Source organism: Cydia splendana, chromosome 26, assembly GCF_910591565.1.
Source record: "Cydia splendana chromosome 26, ilCydSple1.2, whole genome shotgun sequence".
In the NCBI taxonomy this organism is placed as follows: Eukaryota; Metazoa; Arthropoda; class Insecta; order Lepidoptera; family Tortricidae; genus Cydia; species Cydia splendana.
This window is the reverse complement of record NC_085985.1, coordinates 10,489,721-10,502,156: the sequence shown is the minus strand read 5'-3', so window position 1 is coordinate 10,502,156 and position 12,436 is coordinate 10,489,721. Positions and strand designations below refer to the sequence as shown.

The following is a 12,436-nucleotide window of genomic DNA, read 5'->3' as shown; positions in this document are numbered from 1 at the left end:
GGTTAATGCCCAAGTTAACAGAACTGCATGTAGATCCAAAGAAAATGCCAAAAATGAAAGTCAAATATGCAACACAATTACTTAGCAGTTCAGTCGCTGTCAATATGGGATATTTAGCAGGTAAATATGAACAATATTCAATTTATTTATCACATCACAGCTACACTAGGTAACACTATTTTTTATTCAGTTCCTACGCATCAAACTGCGAACGGTATTTTGACCAGATCCCGTTAATTAACTGACAATTCGTAAGCTTTAGTGCAAGATGACGTAAGGGCTAAGGTTAAGCGTTGCTGACAATCCACCTACGCTGTCACGATTTAGCACTGCAGCTTATATTAAGAAAATGAGAAATCTTTTATATGCTCCCGATATCACACATTGCATCCTATTAAAATTTGTTCTTAGACGTACACTTTTCAAGAATATTATTTTCCAGTTAAACTTTTCTTACTTAGGTATGCTACATCTCGATAGTCGATACTTCATCTTTATTTTACGTTATTTTTTAACGCTGACACTATAAGTCTTATCACTATTTTTCAGAGAAAGGAATACTAGATCCGTCAAGCAAAGAAACAGCCGACGTTATTCTTTTTTTTGACGAATTATTCGACTCTGTCAACGGAGGATTCATGAATGAAAAGAAAAGACCTGGCAAAGACTTACTGGGTCCACTCACACCCAAATCAAGCCATCAGAGTGTTTGGACGAAAAGTAAAGAGGTTTTAAAAACAATGACATTTGTAACACCCCAAGGACGCAGAAAAAGTCATGTTTCGACCGTGCCTAACTGGCTACGCACCTTAGAAAATTTGGAATATTTAAAAAATCTGCTGTTTCAAAAGCATGAGATAAAGTCCATATGGTTACGTCACTTTAACCAGGATCCACTTGAAAACTTTTTTGGCTGTGTGAGGAGCCATGGTGCAAGAAGCAACAACCCGACGTGTGTACATTTTGAGGTTGCCTTCGCGGCATTGTTAATCAACAATTTAAATTCGTTGCATTCTCCAGGATATAATTGTGAGAAAGACCAGGGACGTGGATTTAAGTCTTTAAGTAAGATCTTTTTTGACAAACCTGCACTTTATCGCGCTCCGGAGAAAAATGACATTAATTTTGATCATGTCAGTGACCATGTCTTGGTGGGAATAAATAATAAGAAAGCTAACGTAAAAATTTTGGCTCAAATTGAGTATGTTACAGGATATATATTAAGGAAAACTAAAATTATATTCAAAGATTGTAAGACATGCAACGGCTGCCTTTACGATTGTAACAAAAGCAGCCGATACATAAAATTAAAAGAATTTAACAAAGGAAAATCATATTTATCATATCCTTCAGATGCTTTAGCTGAATGTTTCTCTAATATTCAAGATGTGGTCACGAACATATTAAAAACGGACTGTGACATGGTCAATATAAAACAATATTTAGAAGATGCTGTAAACACAGTAGTAAATTTTAATTGTTTACAATGTGCTAACCATAAAAGTGCCCTTACCAACAAAATCATAGACTTATCTTGTAGGTTTTTCCTACATAACTGGTGTAAAGACACAAATAAAATATTAAAAGGAACGCGATCCAACTTCGATACAGAAGACAGAATGCGAGAAATGACGAGGAACTATTATTTAAAACGAAGGAAATGCTCCAATCGATGAACAGTGAGCTAAATAAGTTTTTCCATAAGAGTGTAGTCTAATTTGATAGAAGTTTTTACTTATTTCTATACTTTTAATAGATAGCTTGTCTTAAAAGCGATGATTATGAATGAATATTGTCAATTAGCATTGATTTTGTAATGTAAAAATAAAACTGTAATCACATTTATTGTTTTTCAATTACTGGTCTGGGCAAACTGAACGAGGTCACATCATTGTGTGATCTTCGTTAGCGGTTTTCTGGCGAGGACTACAATGAAGGTTCACACTTGATGTGATCTGGTTCCGTTTGCACGGACTCAGAACGCAAACGTCAAACCTTAGCTATTTAAAAAGCCCGCCACTGCTTGTATAGCTGTATTAATAGGTATGGATATATACACATTTGAAAAGTTGCAGTGAACTATCAATAGATGGCGCTGCATTCGAAAACCTTGACTGATAACTCTATACCCTAATATTCAATATACTCTATGCCTAGAACTATAAAATTTGGCAAGTAATATCGTCTTACACTACAAGTATAGGGAAAAATCTAAAAACTATAAATTGGTAAAAAAAGTTATATTTGTACGGTACCTACTCGGTGGGCGAGTCCGACTCGCACTTGGCCGGTTTTTGCTTAGAGGATTTAATAACTGGAGACATGGTATAATAATATACTCCGCCTGGTACTCCATTCCCGTCTTTTCTAGGTCACCTAACTGACACAAGCCTACGCCATCATGCGACAGCGCTATATGATAATATGCGATAGCGCTATATATAGCGGCCATGTTGTTGTGACGTAGGCCTGTGTCACTCTGGGAATAGAAGACCATGTTTTATTAGACTATGACTGGAGAGGCAATTAAGAGCTTACCCCACTGCCGAAAAACTTGCACAATTGTGCAAACTTTTATATGGACTGACATGGCTATTTGTACGCTACGTACAAATCATGTAGAAATAGCAATACATTTGACGTCCCCTCCCCAGCAAAAATCGGCAGACTGTTTCGTAAAGAAAATGACAGCGATGACATCTCCAGTTACTACCTAAATGCTCTAAAAGGGTTAATAAAGACAGAGAGAGATTAAAGAAGTGTCATTCCGAGCTGATGGTGTGATTCACACACAAAATAAACTTACATAGCATTTGACCCAGTCCTGTCCCTCGCACTTGATCTCCGGTAACTTCTTGTCGAACTGTGTGACTTCCTTAGAAAAAGGGTCCAGCTCCGGTATCTCGCACCCCATGCCCTTGTCCAGTTTCAGGGCTTCTTGTAACTCGTTCTCTACAATTCTGGAAATATAAAAAATAACCTCAAAATTATGGCATTAAATTACATTACAATATATAATGTGTATATAGCTAAATCAACATACCTTATACGTACATATCAAACCATTTATTTATATCTATAAAAATCATAACAATCATAATACATAGGCAAAGGGGTTGTATAACTGGATCAGGCATGAGGGGTGGGGGGAAGTGACCGAACGGGATAGTGTATCTTTCAGTAGGAGTAGCAGCTAAAGCGCTATTATTGTTTGTCTTTGTCCTAGTCAGTCTCACATTTTTTTTATTCCCCACCGTAAATTTAGTATGGATTATGGTGGGCAACAAATAGATTCGACCAATCATAGTGTCGCATTGCGTATGTTTTGTCCCTCACGGTGGCAGTGGCACGCGTACCTATAGCACATGTATAGGATCCTACCATCTATGCTTAGCGCCTACGTAGCTGCGCGCGTTAGTTGACGTCTTTGGTGGTCAAAGGCATGTCAAAGGATTAATGTTCGTTAAGACCCCAGTACACGTGGTCAAAGATGGGCCATGACAAGCCATCGCCATTGTTTTTAGGGGACAATAGTATACAATGGCGGACGACTGGCCGTCAGTCGTCTATCGTGGTGCGCAATCGGGAAGTTGTTGGATTTTTTGACACTTCAAAGGAATCGTATGGGAATCGTGGCGTAGCGTGGCCTGTGGGTGTGGTATTACACAGTCACCCATGGCCGTGGCTTGGCATGGCCCATCGTTAGCCACTGTGTGCTGGAGCCTTTACCTCCTAGTAATTTCCTGGTCGGTATACACAGGGGGTGAGTACACGTAGTACAGCGTGTACATCAGGGACGCGACGACCACCGCGATGGCCGCGTTGCGGCGGCGGCACCTGCGTTTAGGTAACAGCGCCATCTGTGAATCAAATCGGTACAAATATATTTATTATAATATATAACATACAGTCAGCGCCGTTGGGGCGGAAAGATTCTCGACTGGCGACCACGTACCGGAAGGCGCAGCGTGGGTAGACCCCCCACAAGGTGGACTGACGACCTGGTAAAGGTCGCGGGAGTCCGCTGGATGCGGGTGGCGCAAGACCGGTCATTGTGGCACTCTTTGGGGGAGGCCTATGTCCAGCAGTGGACGTCCTCTTGCTGATATGATGATGATGATGATGATGACAGTCAGCGTGTGTAGCATCCACTATTTGAATACTTTGGATGCTACCTACTAAATTTGTTTAAATTGGGAATGAAAATGTTTCTATTAAACAAAATTAAATGAAAGTTACCACCATTAGCAAAAGATGTAGGTACTTAAGTTAACAATTAATTAGGCAATTAGCTAAGTCTATCCATCTATGTTTTAAGGGAGTTCCCTCTGCCAACAAACTGTCCTACAGTTTGGCAGAAGAAAAAACTGTACAAATAGGGTTTATTTCACCTGAATAACTGTTTTTTTTTTGTTTTTTTGTTCTATTCGACGCTGACTGTACCATGGCGTGGAAGGATAATTCTCGCTAATTATGGAGCTTGAACCAGTAAAATTTAGTAGGTACTTACTTGGTAGGTACGAAGGTTACTGTTTGATAAGGAGGGATGTAGTACCGTGAGAGCTTAGAGTATATACATATAAGCACGTAAGAAAGAATGAGCGCGCCGCGCTCTGTATAGTCACAGAATAAATAATAGTACTAGGTACAGAAGACTCACTCTCTAACAAAGCGCGTCTGTTACGAGCAGGACAGGTATGGCCGCTAGGTGGCGACAGCGCGACGCGCGGCTTATGGCTACCCACCAAAATTGGTGTGGAACGGATGTACTTTTAGCTACCTGTAGCAAAGCGACGAAATCGCGGAGTGAGCCACGCCTGGTACTGGTGAGAGCTTAGAATATAGCACGGAAGAAAAATGAGCGCCGCGCTCTGTATAGTAAAAGTAATTAATTGTACCATGTACTTTGATTCATCACACGATGGTGTGAAGAGTTGTTACTATTCACAAAATACTATACCATAATTAATTGCTATTATAAAAAAATAACTATAAATCAAACGAATAATAATTCCAGATATTATTTACCTGACAGTGCGGGAAGATTGACTTTTTATACATGTTTAGTTATCTATCGCTATGACAGCTTTGGCATCGGGTTATAAGTTTTTATTTGCGGCCAGTTCTCTAAATATCACGAAGATAAAAATAGTTTGTCCAAGGACTGTCTCATTTCAATCATAGACAGAGAGAATCATACTATCTTTGTCTTACACTACTAGCACCCAAAAGAAAAGGATGAGTATGGTTCTTACTGACTGACAAATTGGTTTGACCAACTATGTATTATAAAATAAAATGAATAGGGGGTGTTACTGCAATGTTCTGCCGCAAGAGTGCAGCACTAAGCTAGCTAGTAAACCATACATACTGTCTTAATTTTTTACAAGCAGAGACGTCTGCGAACGATGCTATTAAGGTGGTTCGATTTTCATACAAAATTCAATCCGTGTTCATTAAGTAACTACACACTATTAGTACACAAATATTTCCGCATTTATCTACTTTCGAATATTCGTTTGCGCGAAATGAATAGGAAAACAATGTTTCATAAAGAAATCATGCAAAAATCATAGTTAACTTTTCATCAATTTTACGTATGTGTGTGTCACAAATGTCGTGTACAGATACATTTGCGACGTTGCCATACCATTTCCGACGTTGCCGGGCTGACCACGGCGCGAATTTGGAGTGCCGTCATGTTTAGTGCAATTTTGTTGACAGGTACTTAATTGACCGAAGCGAGAATAAGTACCCGAACTTCGTCAGCTTAGCTAAGAACTATCATGGTGTGTTTTGTAAACAGTCGCTTTTTTGCTTATAAACGGAAGGTTCCCGGTTCGATCCCCAGCTGGGACATAACTTTTTGTCTTTTTTTTACACCTAAATTTCGTATTGTTTTTTTTTATTTATTATGGGGATTAAGTATGGGCTAAGCGTATTCGTTTATTTTTTACAAAGATAATTAGAAATTATACTCTACCTAATCTCTTGGATTTATACAATCAGGACATCCTCACTGCAATCAAGAAGAAATGTATAAAATTTCCTGTAGTTGAAAATAATGGAATTTTGTCTATGAATGAAAAACACAATTATTACTAGTTACTACCCGGTAAGTAAATTATAACTTTATTAGAATCCATAATATATTGTTGCATCATCTTTCTTCCTATTACCTATATTAGACATTTTTTTGACGTAGCGGAAACTAAAACTTCTATACAAATAATTGTTATATGTTACATACATAACATAGTTTTTATATTAGCATCAGGATTCAAGAAGAATATGCTAGTGATTCTGAGTTGGAAGAACCCAAAAAGATCATAATCTATGAAAATCAGGTATTGAATATATTTATTGAAAACGTTGATAAAGTAATTTATTGATAATACCAAATAATACTGAATATCTGGGGGAAGCGCTGGTGGCCTAGCGGAAAGCGCGTGTGACTTGCAATCCGGAGGTCGCGGGTTCTAACCCCGGCTCGTACCAATGATTTTTCGGAACTTTTGTACGAAATATCATTTGATACCTATTTACCGGAACCTATTTATATACCGATACCTATTTTTCGGTGAAAGAAAACAATGTGAGGAAACCGGACTAATCCCAATAAGTTTACTCTCTGGGTTGGAAGGTCAGGGCAGTCGCTTTCGTAAAATTCGCCCATGCCAATTCTGGGATTAGTTGCCAAGCGGACCCCACGCGAGGAAGATGAGATTGAATATCTGGGAGACCGACCAAAGCTTAGAAAACATATAAAAACTCAAAAATGCGCGTTTTCTCACAGATCAGACCTAGCTAAGAGATCCAACCCCTTATAGCAAATTTCATTGAAATCGTTAGAGCCGTTTCTGATATCATCCAAATATATAAATAAATATATATACAGGGTGAAATTTAAATCACTGGCCATATTCATTCCAGGCACTAGGTTACACTTAAGGAATCTATTTAGCGAAAAAAAAGAGTACATTTTTTTTTAATTTTCATTTTTCAATTTTTAAATACTTTCCACGAGTCGTGGTCACCCTATTACCACAAATGTAAACAAACCTAATAGTAGGTTTTAACAACAACATCAGCAAAACCCTTATCTGACCTTCACTAAACCTTATAATCGTTGCAATAGGGTCCACCTAGTTAGTGTTGGCGATGGTAGGCAGGTTTATCAATTTCGAGGGTAGTCTAAACCATTCCGCGCTAGCGGTAAACATAACGGTTAGCATAAATGATTAGTCACTCGTCACTCGCCAACCTTAAAATAATAATCGCGCGCGTACTAAGGTTTAAAAAAATGTTTTCGAACCGGGAATATTAGGAAATGGTACGGTGTTATTTATTAAGTGGTGAGTGTTTACGTGGTGCACAAAGATTATACGAAATGGAATCAGTTCCACGCCTTCGCAGACAAGGATTGAATCCAAGAGTACCATCTCGTGGGACTTTCGTTAATTGCGTCGACTTTTAATCAAATGTAAGTACATAAGATGATTAAATTTTTTAAATACGCCTGAATGCAAAGATTCCTGACCTAGTTTTTACTCATTGTTTTTAAGCCACGGACGTTTTGTTAATAATCATTAGTCAGAAATAATATTTTAGATTAAAAATGGGTTGCCTTTGCATTTTGATGGCTCTAAGCCCGTTAAAGTATGAAGGAAAAATTAGCAACTTATGTACTTAGGTAAGCGTCTTATCTCGCTGCAATAGGGTTCATAATTGGTGACGCGATTGCAAACAGCGGGAGGGGCGGGGTGTCAATGACCTTAACTGATAAGAGAGAAGCGGGTGTAGTGGGTAGTTGTCGGTTCACCATAACGTACGAGGTTTTTAGGACAACTTGATGATGAGTTATTTCGAAAAAAATGTACTGAGCGTTATTAAAAGAAAAAACACGTGTTTATAATTTTTTCGAGTTCTTTCGGGTGTTTCAATTTGGCCAGTGAATTAAATTTCACCCTGTATATATATATATATATATATATATAATAATTGCTCGTTTAAAGGTAAGATAACACAAAAAGACAAAAATAAATAGAAATAAAAATTACCTACTCGCATCAGTCTTGAACCCCAATCCTCTTGCACGTATTTCCACGAACATACCGCAACGCCATTGCAGCATTCTTACGTTGTGCGAAATTGTCTACTACAAGGATCAAGGAAACACTGTTTGCATGTGTGAGTAATAGTAGGAAAAAGCGTGACAGCAACACTCCGTCGAATTAAAAAGGTGGTTTTTGCACAATGAAGTATTCAATGTTTATTTTAATAGTTCAATATTTATTTAAAGAGTGCGCGAAACATACTTTTAAGTATACAAATACCATGACCATTTCACAAAAAAATAAAACCTGAAATTTTGCAAAAGTGGTGCCATCTAGCGAGAGTTAAGTTTTGAGTAACCTAGGCGAACCACCTTAAGCTCAAAGAGCATATAATCACTACGATTAAGCTTAGAATACATACATACTGACATGCAGTGCCTTATAGATACATACTTACTTGGTTGGCGCGGTGACCCAAAATGAGTCTTGGCCTCCAACACAAGAGCACGCCATTTTGATCGGTCCAGAGCGGCATCCCGCCAGCCTTCGCCGACGCCGAGCTCACGGAGATCTGCCTCGACTCTATCTGCCCAACGGTATTTACGACCAACAGGACGGCGTCCATTTGGTCGACCCGAGTAGGCCCTTTTGGCTGCCCGATCTTCACCCATCCTTTCGAGATGGCCAAGCCAGCGGAGACGATGCGCTTTGGTCTCACCTATTATATTCGGCTCGGCTATCAGATGTTCTATTTAGGCATTCTTTCGGATCGTCCAACTGCCGTCGTCTCTTTTAACGGGTCCCAGAATCTTCCTTAACACCTTACGTTCTGTGACTAAAAGGCTGTTCTCCTCCTTGAGTGTTAGTGTCCAAGCCTCACACCCATACATCAGAATGGGGCGGATCACGGTCTTGTAGATCCGCAGCTTAGTACGTCTACTAAGAAGCTTGGACGCCAAAACCTTATGGAGCGCAGCACTGCAGCGTAAGGCGTTTTGAGTTCGGATGTTGGTTTCGTCCACCCTTTGTATGTGTGTCAGTGACAGTGCACCCAAGGTACACCAGTACGGTTACCACACAGACTACAAAGAGATCAGACCGCCAACTCGGGAACAAAGACTATGTACGTTAGACAAGTATATTTTATCTGTACTCCTAGTCATGTATGACGTTTCTTTTTTTTAAATTTTGAATTGATGCGTAGCAAAGGACGTAACGTATACAGCCAACCTTGCGTGACCAGCCCCCCCCCCACCCCTCCTCCTTAGGAAATTAATACTTATAATTGATATAGTTCCCGGCATTTAAATTGAACACCGACTTATACAGTAAAATTGAGTCAGTGTTCAATTTAAATGCCGGGAACTACACTTGTCGCAATAATTTAAATAAAACACAATTTTATTTATTAAACGATTTATTCCTCAGTCTTTTCTTATATTTTAAAAAAGCTTTCTGCTGCATCGCAGGCAAAGTGCGGTTTTTTATCCGCACAATATCCGTTCCTTTTAATATTTTATTAATGTTATTGCACCAATTTGTAATCGAGAACTTTACTGTCACGGAAATAAAATATGACAAAATTTCACGGTGTGTGGTACATTTAAAGAAACTAAATGGATTGTTGAACAAAATTTTTTCCATAATTTTGGCCGTCAGATTTAATTCATGGGCTCGGTGTTCCAAGAATCCGTTTGTTTCTTTAATAATTGTACCGAAACACCGAACAGCACCTCTGGATGGGTAAGTAAGGCGTTTCGTGGCGGCATCATACTCTCTTTGATGAATCCATTTGTGGATTGCGCCTTCTTTAGTAGTAAGGCTTTTTCTGCAACTGTCACATTGATTATTATATTTCTGCATTGTTTTTGTTACCACCCATCCAGCAGTGTACGCTCGCGAATGGAGAACATTTAGTTGCTCCCGTTGGGCCTCTTCTACAGTATCTTCTACATCTCCTACTTTGGGATGACCCGGCTGCGAATTTACAAAAGCTATACTATTTCAGTCACGACGCAGATTTTAATAGGTGAGCTTTTGTTTATGCATATTACTTGACAATATCTATACCGTTTCGGTAAAAAGTAGTCACTGAAATGGATTAGCTTTTTGCATACATATTTTCAAATATTATTCACGCCAAAACCTAGTCGAGTTTAGTAAGTTCAGGCACGTTTGAATGTGATATCTAAATTTTAATAATACTCATTTACTCAAATGGTTTAGATTTTGTCGCGATATATTTAAACATTAATGCTCTCACAATACCTAGTCGAGCGGAGTCTCACCGTCATTATTCAATATTATTCATCGAGTATTATTTGTACGACACTAAAGTTCACTGAATATTGATTTCAACAATATTTTTTTTACTAAATTACTTTTCACCTAGTATTCATGTAAATTGCCAAAAAAGTAGTTTAGGTTAGTTTGATCTGCAACCTCCAAGAAAACGAAATGTTGCTGGAAAAGTGGGTTAGGTTAGGTTAGAACTGCGACGCCCAAGAAAACGAACTGTTACCAAAAATGTGGGTTAGGTTAAGTTAGAACTGCGACCCTCAAGAAAATGAACTGTTGCCAGAAAAGTGGCTTAGGTTAGGTTAGAATTGCAACCCCCAGGAAAATGAACTGTTGCCAGAAAAGTCGTTCTATGTAAAAAAAAAGTCTGGTCGCTGTTTGGTCGCAGTTCACCTAACACGCTCTTCCTCGCTTCGCTCGTCGTCGCACCTATCTTGAACTCTGTCAAATGACTAGACGATATCGTATTAATAAATATCTAGCAAGTTGAATGATTTGACCAAAGAAATGTACTCCAAACGTTGTACTATGTAGTAATAATCTACTTAACAATAATTCTATAATGTAAAAAGTTGTCATGATGAAAATTTGGCGAATGTTGGTTGCCAAAGTAAATCATCTGCGAAAAGTTGTCTGGCAAGTGAAATTCGGACAATAAAACTTCGGAGAAAAGGCAGAGCACCGTAGTAAATCTTGGTCCTTAAATAAATCATCTACTTCGTTATGTACCAATGTATTATAAAATACAGTCGACTTATAATTGTATTACGATTTCACATTAAACATGTCCTAATAAGAAATCTCACCTGATATAGTTCTTAAATGAAAAAAAAATTAGGCATTTTTAAGTAATTAGCACGAACGGTAATTAATACAATACAATCGGAGTCATTACTAAAATATTATTCAAGTTTAGATCGCAACAAACTAGCATTTGTAGCAACAATATCCATATTAATTTAGCCAACAAAGTCTATACGATTTCAGTAAATTTCTGTACTGTAATGGATTAGGGTTTGGTCAAGTTTTGTCCAAACAAAAGCTAATCCAGTTCAGTTCGCATCTGGACCTTATCAGTATAGGCTTTGTAAATTCGCGACCCGGCTGCGAATTTACAAAAGCTATACTATTTCAGTCACGACGCAGATTTTAATAGGTGAGCTTTTGTTTATGCATATTACTTGACAATATCTATACCGTTTCGGTAAAAAGTAGTCACTGAAATGGATTAGCTTTTTGCATACATATTTTCAAATATTATTCACGCCAAAACCTAGTCGAGTTTAGTAAGTTCAGGCACGTTTGAATGTGATATCTAAATTTTAATAATACTCATTTACTCAAATGGTTTAGATTTTGTCGCGATATATTTAAACATTAATGCTCTCACAATACCTAGTCGAGCGGAGTCACGCCGTCATTATTCAATATTATTCATCGAGTATTATTTGTACGACACTAAAGTTCACTGAATATTGATTTCAACAATATTTTTTTTACTTAATTACTTTTCACCTAGTATTCATGTAAATTGCCAAAAAAGTAGTTTAGGTTAGTTTGATCTGCAACCTCCAAGAAAACGAAATGTTGCTGGAAAAGTGGGTTAGGTTAGGTTAGAACTGCGACCCCCAAGAAAACGAACTGTTACCAAAAATGTGGGTTAGGTTAAGTTAGAACTGCGACCCTCAAGAAAATGAACTGTTGCCAGAAAAGTGGCTTAGGTTACGTTAGAATTGCAACCCCCAGGAAAATGAACTGTTGCCAGAAAAATCGTTCTATGTAAAAAAAAAGTCGGGTCGCTGTTTGGTCGCAGTTCACCTAACACGCTCTTCCTCGCTTCGCTCGTCGTCGCACCTATCTTGAACTCTGTCAAATGACTAGACGATATCGTATTAATAAATATCTAGCAAGTTGAATGATTTGACCAAAGAAATGTACTCCAAACGTTGTACTATGTAGTAATAATCTACTTAACAATAATTCTATAATGTAAAACGTTGTCATGATGAAAATTTGGCGAATGTTGGTTGCCAAAGTAAATCATCTGCGAAAAGTTGTCTGGCAAGTGAAATTCGGACAAT

At 38.1% G+C, this 12,436-nt stretch overlaps 1 protein-coding gene across 1 annotated transcript in view; it reads right to left on the bottom strand.

The window, feature by feature from the left end:
* The window catches only part of LOC134803085 (uncharacterized), a 59,853-nt gene extending 56,153 nt beyond the window's left edge, over nucleotides 1-3,700 (bottom strand). Inside the window, exons 1-2 of the mRNA XM_063775792.1 lie at nucleotides 3,674-3,700; nucleotides 2,807-2,980 (exon numbers count right to left, since the gene is read on the bottom strand). Of these exons, the coding sequence (XP_063631862.1) occupies nucleotides 2,807-2,980; nucleotides 3,674-3,700 (201 nt within the window). The remainder of the gene's footprint in view (nucleotides 1-2,806; nucleotides 2,981-3,673) is intronic.
* Nucleotides 3,701-12,436: the final 8,736 nt, after the last annotated feature.